This window comes from Olea europaea, unplaced genomic scaffold, assembly GCF_002742605.1.
Source record: "Olea europaea var. sylvestris unplaced genomic scaffold, O_europaea_v1 scaffold670, whole genome shotgun sequence".
NCBI classification, from domain to species: Eukaryota; Viridiplantae; Streptophyta; class Magnoliopsida; order Lamiales; family Oleaceae; genus Olea; species Olea europaea.
Window position 1 is genome coordinate 39,040 of NW_019265080.1, and position 19,101 is coordinate 58,140.

General features: G+C 35.8%; 1 protein-coding gene and 1 long non-coding RNA gene across 3 annotated transcripts; both read left to right on the forward strand.

Annotated features, from left to right (window-relative positions):
* The first annotated feature begins 863 nt into the window (after positions 1–863).
* LOC111390303 lies at positions 864–1,486 on the forward strand. Its single transcript, XR_002701891.1, has 2 exons — positions 864–1,005; positions 1,110–1,486. It is a non-coding gene; the product is annotated as an uncharacterized LOC111390303 (long non-coding RNA).
* Positions 1,487–9,683: 8,197 nt separating this feature from the next.
* Positions 9,684–18,473, forward strand: LOC111390289. Of its 2 annotated transcripts, none has more exons than XM_023015305.1 (13): positions 9,684–9,998; positions 10,183–10,463; positions 11,899–12,221; positions 12,391–12,483; positions 12,576–12,666; positions 13,715–13,808; positions 14,498–14,595; positions 14,931–15,000; positions 16,408–16,511; positions 16,597–16,713; positions 17,416–17,492; positions 17,635–17,679; positions 17,765–18,473. In XM_023015305.1, the coding sequence occupies exons 2-13, from the start codon at positions 10,206–10,208 to the stop codon at positions 18,243–18,245; spliced, it is 1,851 nt and encodes a 616-aa protein (XP_022871073.1). In that variant the 5' UTR covers positions 9,684–9,998; positions 10,183–10,205; the 3' UTR covers positions 18,246–18,473. The 2 variants fall into 2 exon arrangements, with proteins under 2 accessions (XP_022871073.1, XP_022871074.1); XM_023015306.1 differs by having other exon boundaries at positions 10,186–10,463.
* Positions 18,474–19,101: the final 628 nt, after the last annotated feature.

Consider the following 19,101-nt stretch of genomic DNA (forward strand, 5'->3'; position numbering starts at 1 on the left):
TGCTAATTTGCATAGGGAAGTGGTGCTAATTCAAAACAAAATTTAATTAATTTAATATTAGAGTCCAACTCTAATAAAATTGAATTAATATTTTAATTTAGGACAAAATTCCCAAACATAATAAAAATTCAATTAAGGGTCAAACTAAATATTTAAGTTAAAATCTAATTTTAACAAAAATATAAAAGTCGTCAAAATTTTTAAATAAAATTTTTAATTCTGGGTCAAAATTAGGGTATGGGTCAAACCCAATTTAAAAAATCATTTTAAAATAATTCAAAATTCAAAATTAAAACCCTTTTGAAATTTTACAAAAGTTATCCAAAATGAAATTAACAGCAGACCCTTCCAAAATCGGAATTTACAGAATAGGTCCCTGATTTAAAATTTGCAAATTGACCCCCTTTTGTGAAATTGCAACTAGGGGCCCCAAATTACATTAATTGCAACAGAGGCCCCCGCCTCCACCAAAACCCTAACCCTAAAAAAAAAAAATTTTTTCTTTTCTTTCACCGGCGCCGCCCGTCAGAAAAACAACCAGCAGCGCGGAGGCGCTGCTCTCCCGTTGCTGGTTGCAGCGCCTCGCGCTGCCGGTTTGCAGCGCGATGGTGCTGCTCCAGCAGCGCCCTCGCGCTGCAGGTTGCAGCGCCGGCACCGCCCCGCCCCTCGACCTAAAATTTTTTTTTTGTTTTTTGTTTTTCAAGAATAGATCCAAAAAGACAAAAAAAATTTAAACTATATTTGCTAGATTTTTGGAATGAACGTGATTAAACTAACATTTAATTTAATCAACACGTTAAACAGTTCTTAACAAATACAAAGTCGGCTCTGATATATATATATATATATATATATATCCTAGTTCTTGCTTTCACCAAGAATACAATCTTGAGTAGAAATGGATGCCCCTCCAGCATATCAAGTAATGAATGCATCTCGAGAGCCATCAAGTGCCTATGATCATATTCAATTACGCCGCGAACAAAAAGGCGGTACTTATGCTTGGTTTGTACCTTTATAATCACATATTTTCGAATTAATTTCACTTTTTATTCGTTAAAATGGTCCTTAATCTTCTTCTTCGACTTTCCTATGTCTGTAATTTGAAGCTTGTTTGCTTTGTGTTGCTGTTTCTGTTGCATCGAGACTTGTGAATGCTGCTTGGAGAACTTATGCTGCTGTAGGTTCCTCTGGGGTAGGAAAGAACCACTTCTAACATAGGATACTACTACCATTTAAGAATGAAAAGAAGTAGACTACTCTTGAGTTTTGTGTGAGAGCCTAGCTAGAGGATTGATGCTTTGGTAAAAAATGGTATTCTGAGTTTGAAGTTTCAGTAAACTACTATGTTTATTCTCCTTGTTTTTGATTAATTAGAGGTCAGGTCGAGCCTCCCTCTTAAATTGTACTTTATTTTAATATTTTCAAATAAATTGTGTCACCGAAAGTGGTTCTATGAAAAGGAAAAGTGACTATGTTTGCTCTTTGATAATTTGCTTATCTTCATCAGAAACACTATCCTACCCATCCCCAAGGGAAGGGGTTTTCTATTTTCAAAAGAGTAGCAAATTGGCCATTTTATATACTATAGCAAATCCCAAAAAATACAATTATTCACTGACAGTAGGCAACATGAATGCAGTTTTAATTCTAAAAGAGTTGCCAAATGCAAAGTTCATTCATGTCAAATTTATCTGACCAAACATTTCATTTCTTGAGTGATGTGAACTCAGATAGCTAGATTGCTATTAAAACCACAAAAGAATAATGCAAACTCCAAGAAAGTCAAAAATCAAAGTTTAGTACTCAATTCACAAATTTACGGACCAAACAACCAATAGTATATCAAACTATTGACCTTTTGATTCAATCCAACTAATTAATGAACCAAACAACCCCAAGATAACAAAGATACGAATGACCTTTTGATTATACAATTAATTGAATCTTACCCAAGTTGTTGAACGCCACAAGATGTTGAATTTTGATAAGTTCAGATTTGTTCCACACAAGAACAAGGATTGGAAGCAAAAGCCTCTCGAAGTAATTTCTCAAATATCAAAGTCTAAAAATTTACAATGCAAAATAAGTCCCTATTTATATGAAACCATAAAAACCCTAACTAAACTTGGCAAACACGTCCAAATATTGAAAGAAATAAGGAAAGATTAGAATTTTAGAAGAAAAAGGAAAATTGCAAAAATTTAAAAATCCGGCTTCAGTTTTGGCCTATGCGACCGCATAGGCTATTCTCATGCGGTCGCATAGACCACATGAAATTTGGTCTTTAGCGTCCTGTTGCCTCCCATGCGACCGCAAGCCAGGAACCACTATGCGGTCGCATAGTGGTTGATTTTGGCTCCAAGTTCGACCATTTGAATCAAGTGTCTCCAATCCATTTCGGCCTTCGTCTCCAACACTAACCTTGCTCCTTGGCATGTTGTCTTCAACCCCATGAACTCCATAGCTCCCATTGTCAATCATATGCCTTAAATCAACGCCAATTGGACTCTACTGCGCCCCTTCCTTATCAGCTTCGAACATGGAATCTTTGATCGGCTTTGGTCTAAGCAAGATCACATCAGACCCTCCCTCTTCAAGAGGATTCGTCTTCGAGTATTCAAAGACCTGGCACCTTCCATCTGCTTGGCCGTAACTTAGCTCTTGATCGTGATTTTGATATTCCACTACACCATGATTGAATATTTCTCCTTCCACGCTCCATAAATTCTCCAATTGCTCCATATCAATTGGATATTCAAAGAGTGGTTTCTTATTTAGAAAGTCCTCATGCAGCAAATATTCATAATCCCGCAACAAAGAATTGTGCAAACTGGGAAGGGATATGTTAGCATTCACCAACTCACTTCCACCACCAAGCTTACTCTTATTTACAAATAAGTTCTCCTTTCGTTTGTCTTTCATTTTCCCCACATCGTCTTTCAATCTCAATTGATCTTCATACACTTGTTGGGTGTCAAAGGTACAAATGTAATAGTTTTCCCATTCATGTAAAAAATGTACCTATTTCTAAACCCATCATGTTTCAACTTCCTATCGTATTGCCAAGGCCTACCAAATAATATATGCCCCGCATCCATTGGCACAACATCACACAATACTTCATCCTTATATCTCCCAATTGACAAATTCAATAACACCCTCTTGTTCACCTTAACCTCTCCACGATTATCCAACCACTATAATCTATATGGTTTTGGGTGTTTAATCGTTTTTATACCTAACTTCTCAATTAAATTGGTACTAGTTAGATTTGTGCAACAACCTCCATCAATTATTGAATTACATACCTTATTTTCCACGTGGCATCATTTGTGGAAAATGTTCTCCCATTGTTGCTCCTCTTGATCCATCTTGATTTGCGAATTGAGTGCACGCATCACCACTAATGCATCCCCTTCAACTGGATATTCCACCCCGTCATCATCACTAATATCTTCTAACTTGGATATTCCATCTTCATCACTGTTACTCACCACTTCCCCACTGTCCTTCAAAATCATGGCCCATTTGTTTGAACACTGAGAAACAATGTGTCCTGTTCCCAAGCACTTGAAGCACTTGATGTCCTGATTCCTAGATTGTTGTGGTTCCACCTTTGGTGAAACCTTGCTAGCATTGTCATCCTTTCCCCTGGGTGGTTCAATTTTATTGTTGACAACAACCCCATCAACCTTCCCTTTATCCCACCTAGACCTCCAAGATGAATTAGGCCCCTGTTGATTCCTAACTCCCCATTTTCTCTTCAATTGCCTCTCAACCTTCATTGTCACATGCAACATATCCTCTAGTTCCACGTAATGCTGCAATTCAACAATACTGGCAACGTCCTTGTTCAGCCCATTCAGGAACTGTGCCATGGTAGCTTCCCGATCCTCCTCCACATTAGCCCTAATCATTAGAATTTCCACCTTTTTATGGTAATCCTCCACACTTCCCAACCACTGGTACAAGCCCTGCAATCTTTGATGAAGCTCCCTATAATAGTGACCGGGCACAAATTGCTTTCTCATCATCGCTTTCAACTCATCCTAAGTAGTTATCGGACTCTCCATATTCCTCCGTCGTAAAGTGACCACCTGATCCTACCAAGTGATAGTGTAATCGGTGAACTCCAAGACTGCAAGCTTCACTTTCTTCTCTTCTGAGTAGTTGTGGCGCTCAAATATCAACTCCACCTTTTCTCTCACTAAAGAAATGCCTCTGAGTCACTCCTACCCCGAAATGTTGGAATTGACATTTTAATGCTACCCATACATCCATCACCGTCATTTCCCCCATAGTTCCTACCCCTTCATTCAAACCTACCACCACTATTCATCATTTGTCCCATTCATTGCCATACCCATGTTCATTTTGCACATCCACCTTAGGCTCTCATCTAGCTGGCCTCCTAGCATGTGGTATGTCTGCCCATTGGCCCCGGCTAAGGTTTGTAACCGTAGCATCTAGCCTATCTAACCTATTCTCCGCACTAATTATCATGAGCTCAAACCGCTGCATCATATCGTCTGTCATGTTATTTTGATTTCCCATCCTGCTCGAAGTGGATCCTTCCCGTTCTGACATTCTCACAAATTTTCTGCCTCACCAAAATTTCACTTGGGAATCACTTAATATTAGGCTTTTACCCTCAATTGAACTTACCACTTAGCCTTTTAACACTGCTTCCAATCAATGATCTCAAGAATAGTTACTCGGAGTAAACTTTTGGGATAACAATTGAATTGTGGAAGCCTCAAGATTAGGAAGTTGAAGGACTAAGAAATTAAATAATTTTTTTTGGAGGGACCAACTTTTTTTTTAAAAAACTTGTGAACAGTAACTGCGTACGGATGAATAGTGACGAACAGTAAATTTTTTTTTTAAAAAAACACAAAACAAATAGACTACTAAAACTTTTAGATCTAAGCCTCAAAATTAAAGGGAAACACGAAGAACAAAACAAAGACTCTAAAACAAGAAGAAAAAACAAAGGGATTTGATTCTTGTGCCTAAGCTCTGATACCACCTGATGTGAAATTAGATAGCTAGATCGCTATTAAACCCACAAAAGAATGACGCAAACTCCAAGAAAGCCAAAAATCAAAGTTTATGACTCAATTCACAAATTTGTGAACCAAACAACCAATAATATATCAAACTGTTGACCTTTTGATCATGAAAGTTATAAATCTAAGTCCAAATTTTTGGATTCAACCCAACTAATTAATGAACCAAACAATCCCAAGATAACAAATATACGAATGACCTTTTGATTACACAATTAATTGAATCTTACTCGAGTTGTTGAACACCACAAGATGTTGAATCTTGATAAGTTCAGATTTGTTTCCCATAAGAACAAGGATTGGAAGTAAAAGCCTCTCAAATTAATTTCTCAACTATCAAAGTCTAAAAATTTACAATTCAAAATAAGTCCCTATTTATATGAAACCATAAAAACCCTAACCAAACTTGGTAAACACGTCCAAATATTGAAAGAAATAAGGAAAGATTAGATTTCTAGAAAAAAGAGGAAAGTTGCAAAAATTCAAAAATCTGACTCCAGTTTTGGCCTAGGCGGCCACATAGGCTATTCTCATGCGGTCTCATAGACCACATGAAAATTCGGTCTTCAGCGTCCTGCTGTCTCCCATGCGAACGCAAGCCAGGAACCACTATGCGGTCGCATAGTGGCCGATTTGGCTCCAAGTTCGGTCGTTTGAATCAAGTGTCTCCAATCCATTCCGGCCTTCGTCTCCAACACCAACCCTGCTCCTTAGCATGTTGTCTTCAACCCCATGAACTCCATAGCTCCCACTAGCAATCATTTGCCTTAAATCAACGCCAATTGGACTCGACTGCACCCCTTCCTTCTCGGCTTCGAACATGGAATTTTTGATCGGCTTTGGTTTAACCAAGATCACATCATTGAGTCATATATATGTTAACATTTATATCATTGAACTACTAATTAATCTTTGTTTGGAGTTGGGAGTGAAGCGTTGGCGACAGTTAGCATCAGTAGTTATAAACGACAGTTAGGATGGGGCTGTGGGGTTTAAGTGGATGGGTAGGCGGAGATGGTGGTGAGCTTTCTCCAGCAAAATTAGTACAGATCAATTGCACCTAAAGATGATATGTTTAGGAGCTTAACATCAACAATTGTAAGTTGTAACTGAAAGGGAAAGTTTAAGTAAAAATGATGTAGAACATATTGTTGAATGGATGGAAGAGAAATTGAATAAAAAGGGGGAAAAGATAATAGTATAGGAAAAACATCCTAATTTTGGATTGGGCCCATAATAACATTCCGAGAAGAGGACGCTGAGACAAGCAATACATCGCGGAGCAATGGATTTCGGCCATTTGAGTTCGTTTAGGACTCGAAAATTGACTTTTAAAGTTTTGGTGTTGTTTCTGTTATTTATTTTATTTTGGATTTTTTTTTTCCAAATTTTAATTTGTTTAAACTTTGTTTTCATTAATTTTAGTTGTTTCAAACTACGTTTCCATGTAAGCCCTTATATTTAAGAGGCTATTTCATTGTTTTCATTGTCCTTCGATAATAAAATTCATGATTTTATTTACTTCATAATTTGGTGGATTTCAAATTACGTTTTCTTGAGGTTTTCGCTTGAATTCATTGTTTCGCACTGCGTCAAAAAATTAGAGATCATGTCCAATTTATCTTATATGAAACAACAAAGAAATTTCCATGCATTAAACTATCTTACAAATAATGGAGTTGTTCGCTTAGTGTATTTGATACAAATATTAATCAAATCTATATATGCTACAAATTACACAAACCTTCTTATAACCAAAAAAACATGGATTCTATAAATTGAATGTGACACATAAATGTACGTATAGGTGTTTCAAATGTTAAAATTCACAAACAAAATATTACGCTATATTTATAAAAAAGATCGAGATAACACAAGATTTTAACCATTTAATAGCAGCACCTAGTAAAACTCAGTAGACAAAGAAAATCATATTAAACTATTTCTAAGCAGGTTTGATACGATTATTGGACAAAGATGCACACTCTATCAAATTACTCAAACCTTCATATAGCCTAAAAATATGGATCTATAAAGCGCATGTGACATGAAAGTGCATGTGACATGTTCATATGTAGGTACTTCAAATACTCGACATGCACGAACAAATTACTCTGATACGTTTACAATAAAAATTCGGATAACACAAGATGTTAAACCATTTACTAGGCAATAAATTTCATTTTGCTACTCTTTTAATGAGACATATACAATAATCAATTACATTAGAAAATTAGTCCATCCTATAAGGTAAAAAAATATATGAAGATGATAGTAAAACTCAGAAAATTAGATTGAACTATCTCTATATAACTCTTCAATTTACACTTTCAGCCCATATACGTAAAAACTCTAGCAAAAAAATTACAGATGGATAGGTATAAAATCCTCATGATTTTCAGCACTAAATTTTTTTTCTTTCTTGATTTTGTCCATTCCAATCCATCAAGCATGGCGTATAGCAAACTTCTTCATCAACTTCGCATTGATTAATTCCCGCCTTATCCTCCTGGCTTCAGCACATTTGGCCCTTCTATCAGCAACAATTTTGTTAATATCGTCCTCCCGAAATGTGTCCTCGCTAGGGATGTTAAGATCAGGGCACTTATATCCTTCTTCTACTGTTATTATCTCCAATTTGTACTCGGTTTTGGTCTGAAAAATCAACCAAGAAACCGTGAATAAAATAGGGGATTCTTGAAGACTAAAATAAGGAATAGAAAATAAGATTTCAGAAAAAGAAATACTCCAAGAAATCAAAAAACACAAAAAGAATGTACAAAGACACATTTCATGCAGATATTTATAAATATTTTCCCGAAAAATGAAAATAAAAAAGGACAAGGAATTAGTTATAAAACAAAGCACACAAAAACTGGTGATTCTTGAAGGTTTACAATAAGGAATGAAGTATCAAGAAGAAAACAAAAACCAAGAAAGTCATCGAAATTCAAATCCATTCAAATTATAATAAGAATTACTGAAAAATCAAAAGAAAAATGAAAAGGAAATAGAGATTGGAACAAGAAAATACCCTTTTGTTGGAGCAATTATTTTCATCTGATTCACTAGACGAGAAACGGATAGGAAGTTTGGTGAATCTCCATATGATCTTGGGCCTTTTCTGTTCAATATTTAAAACAGACTTCGGTGACGATGAAGCTGCATCATGAGACGTGGATTGTCCTTCACCCTTGCTGCTTCTCTTTCTTTTGCAACCCCGTTTCGGTGGTTCAGAAACGTCGATCAATTTATGAAGATCAAGCAAAATTTGACTGACTTCAATTTCATCCTCCATAAAGAAAGCAGATAGAGGATTTCTTGATGTAATGCTGGTGCTCGCTTTCATAGTATTTCTTTTTGCAATCTCTCGTTAATTTTTTTCTTTATCTCAAGAACTTACCGAATTTTTTGCGTGAAACTAACTGTTTTAAGTGATTGATGAATGAATAAATGAAGACTAGTGGAAGTATTTAAAGTAAGAAATATATTTCCATGTCCATTTAGAACAGGGAGAACCTTAATAAGGTAACTTTGGAGCAATCCATTTAACAAAAACCTGGGAAAATTTATGATAAAGTCGGTAGCAAATTTGAATTTTTACCGGTAACTTGAAGTGCAACTCGGCAACTTATAAAAAAGATCGAAATAAATCCCTCAACTTTAAATGTATAACAAAAGAAGTAAAAGCCTCAGAATTTCGACCATTTCATTTATCTTCTTTCTTATTTGTTTATTTGTGAGATATTTTTATCTCAGCGATTATTTTCTACAAAGTTATTAATAACTTTAGATGATCTGAGCATAATTTAAACATGATTATATGTAGACCTGCATAAAATTTTATAGAACTAGTTGTAATTTAAACTTCTTCTGATTTCAATTTTACCTCTATTACTACTAAAATTAATTTCCTTTAATTCCATTGAAGTGGGCTCACACTATCCGAAGTGACCTCTTAAGATCGGACACAACACAAGACAATATAATAAATTCAATATAGTATTTAATCATATTTTTATTAAATCATGCAATAAAAATTTACTATTTGTAACTTTGTACGTGTAATGTTTCATGATAAACTGTATACAAGATCAGGGGCGGACCTTGACAATTTGGGTTAAGGGGTCAAAAATAAAATTTATAGGGTATCTTCTAATAAAAAAAAAACTAATTTTTTTTTTCTTTTTTCCAAAATCTAGAGGGTCAATTGACCCTATAATCCCCCTAGGTCCGCCCTGTACAAGATTATTCATGAAAAATAACGAGTCGCCATTTATAGTTTGAAATTGTTATCTAAGTTCTTACCATAGCAAATCATAATGTCTTTTTTCCCCTTCAATTTTCATAGTCAATGACTGGCATAATTTTCTTGTTCTTCAGTGTGCAAACTTGTTTGTTTAGTCAAAATTGTACTAGAATTTGGAGACCATAGGATGATTGTACCATGATTCTAGGGCAAAACTGCGTGCCATGTGCTTTAGTAAAATATTTGAACAAATATTTTAATTTTTTTTTTAAACTTATTTTTAATCGTAATTTTTCTCTATTTTCAGACTCAATAAAACAGTCAACCAAAATCTAACCGATGACAGACGGTGACATCCCAACACCACTACGCGGCTGACATTAGTCTCCCCCTCCAACCGGACTTTTCTGAGTAGACACTTCTTCAGTACTATTAGAACTGAAAAAGACACCTATGGAAAAATCTAATAAATTAAAAACGGAAGAAAGTCAAGAAACCAGTACTGTATCACTCGTGTTTCGTGTCTTCACTCTCATTTCTTCATCAATTTCGTGAAATCGAGTTTCGATAAATTCCCAGGAACACAATTCCCACCAGATTTTCTGTACAAATTTTATGTGGTTTTATTGAAATTACCCGTTACACTTTCCCATTTCCCCAATCCCGTTTTTCAGTTGGTAGGCACTCCAATTTTTGCAGTCCAAGATTTTGTTCTGATTCAAGGATTCTTCTATATTTTTTTTCTTTTCATTTTTAAGGATTATATCGTTAATTACCTTTATTTTTTCCTCCACTCTGTAATTTTTTAGCTGTGCAATTTGAAACTGAATTTTGGTTTTTCTGTTTCCATTTTGTGAATAGAAGTGATTTTTTGGATACATTCAATGGGAGGGGTATGTTCTGGAGGTGCAGTGTGCACTAAGTCAACTGCGGCTGAGCATGAGAAGACTACAGGGTTTTCAGGGAAGCTGAAGTCAACTGGAAATTTTGGGAAGCTAAAGAATGATAATTCTACAACGTATCCTGATAATACAGATGCTTTCGAGAAGGCGCCAGACAACCTATATGATTCTGGTGAATTGAACTTGTCAATCTCCCAGGAATTGAAGTCAGCGACCCCAGCTAGAAAACCAGTTAATAAGGTAGCAAACTATGTACAAAGATGTGTTTGTGCACGTCTGCATTTTATTTAATTCTTCTTATTATTTTTTTTGAAATGCTATATTAGTTTGATTGACCAATATCTTGTGGTAATGAGTGATCTCGGAGCTTCATAACGAAAAAAAGATCAGTACAAGAGAGCTGAATTTTGCGAGGATCGATTACTATGGACTAAAGCTCGAAGCCTTTTAGGAGTGACTATTTTATTTTAATTTTCGTGGGTATCACTGGTGCAAGAAAGTAAAATTGAAAGTTCCAAAGAAGTGCTTTTAAATAGATAAATTTCTTATTGGGAAGTTGATAATTTTGGTGGCATGCCACAAGTTATATGACTATAAATGGAGAAATATTTAGTTGCTTCGAGAGTAGCAATTTGTGTGGCGACATGGGGGCCAAAAAAGGAAAGAGAGCAATGGGGTTTCTCTCGCTTTTGGCATAAGATTAGCTACACGAACTCAACTGTTCCTTTTTTTTAGAGTACAAATGCCGGTATGCGGGAAAAGGAGTTAGCTCCTTGCATCGCCTTGAAGTACAAGGAGGGTGGGCCAAATGATCATGACAGGCTGATGTAGCAGGTATGGCTCTTTAAATCTTACTTCAGCTATTTTGATAGTTGATCAAATGGATAGTAAAAAAGGTTGAATCCCAACTTTGAGGGCTTCACTGCCCTGCCCCTAAAACTTTGTGAGGGAGGTAAATCGCGAGATGTGCCTCAATAGGTCAGGGAATAAGAGCTGCCTGTACACTGCGCCTACAAGGAGTCCAATTCCATGTCTTAGCAATCAAACCCTCATACTGCGGCTGTCGGCAAGGCGTGAGATAACCTCACTCCTATCCTTTGCACCACCGGGTTATGCTCCGAGGGGCAAATGGATAGTACTCAATATGGAGGAAGTGAGTAGAAGTGGGATTTGTTGACAGATGGCAAAAAGGTTGGGGAGGTGGGGGACCTCCGATGGAGTTTACCAAAAAAAGAATAAAATAAAAATAAAGGAAGCTTGCCAATACTTGAAGGAGCTTGTTCCAGTAAATATTTATTACAGCAATGCTTGATTAGACGGGCAGTCCAAGACCATGTTCATAAACAATGTGGTTGGTTCTGAGCTTGCTAGAGTAGACTATGCAACATCAAAAATCAAGGTGGAACATAAGATCTGGGAGATGCCATTACTTTCTTATTGTATAAAATACAATGAAGTTTAGAGGTATATTGATCTTGGGATTCAAGATCGAATGTGACTTATATATATATATATATATATACATATATATATATTTTTTTTTTTTTTACTTTTTTTTTTGATTTAAATACATTCTTCTTTTCTCCTTTGAAAAGAATGACCTGAAAGAATCTTTTCTTGGTTTAGAAGATGCCACTGTTATTACGATAAGGAAATTTGCATGTTATTACAACAGGCACCACAATTGAGCTCATTTCTTGGTAAGGCTGGCATAGTTGGCTTTGAGAAGGCAGTGGAAGTTCTAGATACACTGGGCAGCAGTGTGACTAATTTGAACTTTGGTGGATTTACGTCTGGTGTGGCTTCAAGGGGAAATAAAATATCTATATTGGCATTTGAAGTTGCAAATACTATTGCCAAAGGTGCAAACTTGGTGCAATCTCTTTCTGAAGAAAATATCCATTTTTTGCGCAAGGAAATTTTACATTCAGAAGGGGTACAAAGGTTGGTTTCTACAGATATGAACGAGCTTCTTAGGATGGCAGCTGCTGATAAGAGGTACTGAGTTGTTTGTCTAGGATGTGGACCAATCTTGCTTACAAATACTCTCTCTCCTTTCTTCCGCCTTTCCAGTCCTCTTCTGTCTTTTTTCAGTTCCTACTCTGTCAAAGAAATTTTAGTTGGTTTTCTTTTATTAAACTTTTCAATTTGCTTCTGTATTATGTAGGGAGGAATTTGATGTCTTCTCTCGCGAGGTTATCAGATTTGGGAATCTCTGTAAAGATGCACAATTTCACAACCTCGATAGATTCTTTTCAAAGTGCGTTGGGATGTATTTCATATATTTTGCAAGTTATTCTTGTCTTTAGAAGTTGAAGAAAGATATTCACCAAAATGGCTCTTACATGTTAGGTTGGATTCAGATCCTGATGTTCACAAACAACTAAGAGAAGAGGCCAAAATGACAATTCAAGAGTTGACCTCTCTAACTCGACATACTTCTGTGAGTTAAATCCTGTGCCGGAGCTATTAAAACTAGAATTGAGATGGAAAATATGAATGTTCTTTTGGTCCTATTAGCTATGAGGATGCAAAATAATTCATTATAGATGATCATGTTGTACCAAAGAGTGTCATTGTAGATATTTACGTTCCACTGCAAATGAAAAAGGAAATTGATGAAGATGTAATGCATGTAACTGGACTATGTTGGATGAAATGAAGATTTTCATTAGGGCCTTATTAGGTTGACAATGAAGATAGTTTGCCAGGTTGTCTCACATCTCAAACAAACATATGAATTCGACGGAGATCCATAATGAAATTATATTGAAGACTTGCCAAGTTTGAATACTTATTTCAGATAGAGAAATTAGGACTTAGTTTGAAAGATTTACTTATTGTGTTTCCTATTTGAACTAGGTTAATTAAAAACCCAATATATATAGAAAGTTAATTTGTTTAGAACTAACTTTGATAATATGATTATTGAATAATGTACAATCTCTCTATTTATGTGCTTTCTCTCTTCCTCTCCTTTTCTTACCCTCTCTCTCTCTTTTCTCTTCCCATCCCCTTCCCCACTCTTACTTCTTCCCCCTTCTCCATTTCTCCTATCTTCTTATATAGCCCCTGTTTGGTGCCCATTGTTTTCAAACTCTTTTTGCTATTATTTTCAACCACACATTCACATAATAAAATATTCCACCCTTAAATCCAAAATTCTTCCCTACTTTTTAACCACACATTCTCCTAAGAATACTTTTCAAAACCACCTTTTTTTTGGGTTTTTTGGCACCAAAGAGGGGCATAGTTTAAGCTTCGGTTTTGTGCGTCTGCATCATAATTTCTCCAAAAGCTGTCTCATGAATGATCAATGACATGGACTTCGATGAATGAAAAATCAACAGAAAATACCACAAGCCAGTCTAACCATCTGCCATAATATTTAGTCTAGAATAATACAGATTTATATCATCTTTCTTTATAGAAAATTTGAAATATTTAGTCTAATGTTAAGGACGAGAGGCTAACTCCTGCTGTGGTCGCAGGAGTTGTATCACGAGCTGCATGCTTTGGACAGATTTGAACAAGATTATCAGCAGAAGGTAGAGGAAGTAGATTCTTTACACCTCCCTCGAAAAGGTTAGACAAACTGGCTTTCCTTTGAATAAGGTGTTCTTTAAATTGACAATTCTTTGATTTGATCTGCTTTTCTTTGTACTGTGGTAGCCGTGGCTGTAGGTTAAGGTATATGTTATTCTTTTGATGGTGAACTCTGAGACATTGGAATATTCATGTTCAAGTAGAGTTGGCTCAAGGTTTTGTTTCCCATTTATAAGCATAATGTTATGTTCCATGCAACAAATTTAGAGAAGAAAAGTAAATGGTTGTAATTGAAGAGTGATGTGATAGAACCCCAGATTAATAGTTCAATTGTCATTTGCTTTGGGGTACTATGGGGATTCAGGAGAATAAATGGTATAGGCAGCCGTTTATCTATAAATAGGGGAGGTTAGATTTTCATTTAGGGACATTCAGAAAATGAGATAGAGATATTGGGGAGAGAGGCAGCCTCTCGAAAGCTGTCCATTTTTAGTTCCTTTTTATTCCTTTGAGTAGTACAATTTACTTTCAATAGTCTCTGCAATTTTATCCAATGTAATCCGCCTACAGCAGCTTTGTTTCTTCTGCAATCAACCACAATTCTGCAGCAATAGTCAGGAACCTACCATGATGCAACTCTTATCAGGACAAAACTCACTTTCTACTACTATAATGATATAATCTTAATTGACAGGTCACTTATTTATTTTTCTTTCTTGTAATTGTAGGAGAGAGCCTCGCAATGTTACAAAGTGAGCTCAAACATCAAAGAAAACTTGTGCTGAATTTGAAAAAGAAATCACTTTGGTCTAAAAGTTTGGAGGAGGTACTTGATTATTTCACTTGTTTTCATCATAATTGTTCATATTAATTTGAATGTCAAAGAACACATGCGATTTTTGCTTCTATATTTCTTCTTGAAGCAGTATATTTTACATCATGATCCTACCTTTACATTCTCAATGTTTGACATAGCAACCTTTTTTGATGTGGATGACACGATCAAATTATATCTCTTTTTTAAGGTTTATGGCAAATATTTAAGCTTCTAAAAATTCTCTCTATTGAAGTGAGAGAAAATTTCTTATCTCGCATATCATTATTTTATATGGGGATATGAAACGTCTCGAATTGATTTGGTTTGATATTTTACATGTGTAGGTTGTCGAGAAGCTTGTTGATGTCGTTAGTTTCATTCATCAAGATATTTTAGAATCATTTGGAGATAATGGTATGAATGCATGCTCAATGTACTTTCTCTTTTCTTTCAGTTTATTTTCTCTTTTATACAGGATAGAGGGAGTTTTGCATGCTTCAGTAATAGCTTATGTTTATGCCATGGCTGTGGATGCATGAAATAGTGACAATAAAATTATATATCAGTTTAATGGAAACCATAGATGACTACAGGTTTGTTTCGCATGCATATGTTTATTGTAGAAGAGCTTTTTAGGGAAGCTACTTTAGGCTAACTTCTTTTAAAAGCTTTCTAGCTGGGTAAAGCACTTCCAAAAAATTATCCAAATATGTCAAAAGCTAAACTTCTTAGTCTTAGAAGCAACTTTTGGCTTTTCAAAAGCCTTGCCGAAGGGGGCCTAGGTTTTGTTCTTTTTTCATCTGAACTCATCCAGCAATGCATATCTTTTATTTTATTCTCAACAAATTTAATATACAACCGGTCTTCGAGAGCTCCAAAACTCTAATAGTTATAATCTAATTACATCACTGCTGCATTTAGGACTTCTAAGACTTGCTTTCTCCTAAAGTTCCATGATGTTCTACTACCTCATTCTTCAACTCCTTAAAACCTAATACAAAATTTCTTGCGTGCGAATTTTCCTCTGGAAAAGGACTCCATTTGGACTGGCATTAAAATCCCATGTGACATCTGATAACTAAGGTTATTGTTGAGAAGTCCTCCCTTAACCTCTCTGCTGTGGGATGGGTAATTTCATTTCCAGGGCTTGAATTCTTCTTGTATAAATGGGGACACTTCAAATTTCTGTGGCTGAAGAATAATATTTTTAATGCTATGTCCTCGCATCCCATAAGAATATGAGGTTCCCTTGGCCACAGATTTACTCCATTTGCCACTCTATTTTTATACGAGCATGCAGTTTGATTTTGGGACCTTTTGTGCTATTGGATTAGAACAATCCATGGTTCTCCGTTGCTCAGAAGAACATACTGTTGTTCTCATCCATCCTTTATTTTAATATCTTGGAAAAATTGCACCTTTTTTCTCCAACCTATTGTTTTAGCAAGTTGTTCCCTAACCTTTAAAGAAGACCAAGTTAGTTCTTGATCTATCATCATAGTTACACAATCAATCCCTAACGATGGAAACCATCTAAATTGTGTGAAACATAGCCCCTTCAAATTTCTGTCATTAGCCCAAGTTGGAAAAAAAACCTAGCTTCATAAAGTTAGATTTGAGGGTCACATGATAATGTAGTAGAGTTTTAGGCGGATTTCATTGTCGTGTACTGATTATGCAACTAGAATGAAAGGCTGAGCAACTTGCTGCTTTTGAAAGGTTGGGGTCAAGTTACTTCTGTGGCAATAGCCAATAGGTTGGGGACGAATGCGTTTTAGATTTATATTCTCTTACTTTCAGTTTTGTACACTATATGCCCAGGGTTGACATCTTCTGGCAAGGCGTCTGCTAACAAACCAGAAAGGCTAGGTGTTGCTGGTCTTTCTTTACATTATGCTAACATAATTACTCAAATCGATAATATTGTAAGTCTAATACTTCATTTTTTTGGCAGCATAATGTGTATTTTCTCCAACTGAGTTAATCTTTATAAATTCAATTATAATTTAGGCATCACGTCCAACTTCACTTCCTTCTAATATGAGAGATGCATTGTACAATGGGTTGCCACCAACTGTTAAAAATGCTCTCCGCTTCCGATTGCAAACCATTGACACCGAGGAAGAGGTATGCTTTTTCTTTCCCCGTTCAGTACACCAGATATGTTCTTCAAGGTAGTTTCTTTGCATTGTCATCCTCTATTTTTTAGCGGGCCATATGTCTTCGCAAACAGACTAAGTGTCTTGTCTTAGTCAATCTCATAGATATTTTTGTTTTGAGTGGAGGATGTTGAGGGAGGAGGACTCCGAAGTTGTTTATTTCTGCGAGGTTTCGTATGGTCATCTATGCAATCTTTACAAATGTTCAGCTAAGCTTAAAAGTTTACATGCAAGTAAATTAGTAAGTTTCAAAATAAGCGAATCTTTCATTGATCAAAATTAAGGTCAGAATTATTTCAAAATAATGGCTTGTTTGGGAGAGATTTTAAGTCACATTATTTTGATTGTAAGGTAAGAATTTACTTCCAAAATAATGGATTCTTTGGGAGAGATTTTTCAAAAATTATTTTCAACCACACATTCTACGGGACTTGTAACTTTGCCTACATTTTAACTATAATTTCTCCCACAAAAAAGGAAGAAAATTTCACTTGGAAAAATCTCTCCCCAAACAAACGCTTTACTTCTTGTTACCTACTGAAAGAAAGAAAAAATAGCTTCTTTAACAAAAAGTTACCTCTTGCTTCTTTTTTTCACCCCTTGGGATTGATAATTTCAGATTCTCTGTTTTCCTTTAAATTTTAGCTTCTTTAGATTGTGTCTTTTGCAGCTCACAGTTCCTAAAATCAAAGCTGAGATGGAGAAAACTCTCCAGTGGCTAGTTCCAGTAGCAACGGATACTATCAAGTACGTGATGTATTTGGCGTATCTTTGTTTATCATATCATTTTTGTAATTATAAGTGTATATTTGTTTATCATATCATTTTTGTCTCAACTTCGTAATGTACTCACACTACGATCTCTCCCATGGTGCCCACTTTGAAACAGAGCACATCAAGGATTTGGATGGGTCGGAGAGTGGGCAAATGCTGAGTTAGTCAAGAGCTCTTGTTTAGTATGTTATTTGCAAAGAATATCAGACAGAGATAATTAACGACTATACATGTTCTTATTGCAGAAACGAGTTTGGAAAGAAAACAGGCATGCCAAATAACCTGATTCGCTTGCAGACACTTTATCATGCGGACAAGAAGAAGGCTGACTCATACATCCTCGAGCTTGTGGCATGGCTTCATCGTCTTGTTAGCCGTGTAACATATAGAGATAATGGACTCAGGGCTCAACCAGTGCAATTTTCAACTCTCAGAGGATCAAATGCATCGTCATCAGGCAACAATGTTGAAATTCATGAAGTCCAGCTTTCTCCCGACGATAAAAATTTGTTGGACGAGGTTGTGAAAAGAAAGAACTTGGCCCCCGGACTAAGCAAAAGCCAGGAATTCACAACGGTGAAGAAGAGGAAGAATAAGGTTTGGGCATTGAGTAGGAGCACCGGGAATTCTCCCCGTAGAGGACTGGAACACCTGAAGGGTAACGTTTTGGATATATTAGATGGGTTAGATTCAACTTTTTTGGCTCCTGGAGAAGATAGTAGATGAAGGGATCATTCTTTTATTTCATTTCGATTGTAATATATAAGAAATATGAGCTTTCACGTATATATCCCTATCTTAGGAGTTATATTGTATCGTGAAAATTGAAATACTATACACTCGACGAAGCAAGTGAAAGCTCCACAACATTTGAATAGCAATTTATTCATAATCTGTGTAAATTTACAGACAACAGCTTCTAATGTCAATTAAGTTGAAGGATAATTGTGTTGAGTCCCCAATCTTTCTACTGGAGTGAATGACAGGTAGAATCTGATTGCTTGAACTTAAGATTTTTGTAAATTGGAATAGCTTATATGATAGTGTACTATTGGAACAGTGCTTACAAATAAATTAGTCAGAGGTTTAAAGGAGCCAGTGATGTCCTCCTGAAAAGTCTTGGTGAATTTTACGCCTGTATGGATGAGTCGTGGAGGATGATAATGAATTATCACTCTAGAACCCAGATAGCAAAAAATGATGTAAAATTCAGTCATTCTATTCGGTGGGGAAGAATAGTGCACGATGAGAACGAAGTTACTAGGAAAGTAAGTCCTTCATATCTACAAGGACTAAGCCTAATTGGAGAATGATGTTATGCAGCATAACTGATGTTATTAATTGATAAATACTTTAAATGCAAGGTTATGGTAACATTTAAAGCATTTATTAATGGATATCACTTAATTGTCACTTAGCCTGATGTTCGAGATCAATTGTACTGTACAATATTACTCGTAATCAGATGGTGGCTAGGACTTCTTGATGATATAAGTGGGTAAATTCTTGTATGATGACATCGGTTAGAGATTTTGAAGGGAAAAATAGTTGAACTAACTAAATAACAGAAGTTATGTTAGGA

What these genes read in the sequence shown, in the direction of transcription:
- LOC111390289 (XM_023015305.1), top strand. Translation starts at nt 10,206, where the DNA reads ATGGGAGGGGTATGTTCTGGAGGTGCAGTGTGCACTAAGTCAACTGCG. An exon ending in TTTACACCTCCCTCGAAAAG is followed by an intron (nt 13,809 to 14,497) that starts GTTAGACAAACT and finishes TTGTAATTGTAG; the next exon opens with GAGAGAGCCTCGCAATGTTA. An exon ending in AGAATCATTTGGAGATAATG is followed by an intron (nt 15,001 to 16,407) that starts GTATGAATGCAT and finishes CTATATGCCCAG; the next exon opens with GGTTGACATCTTCTGGCAAG.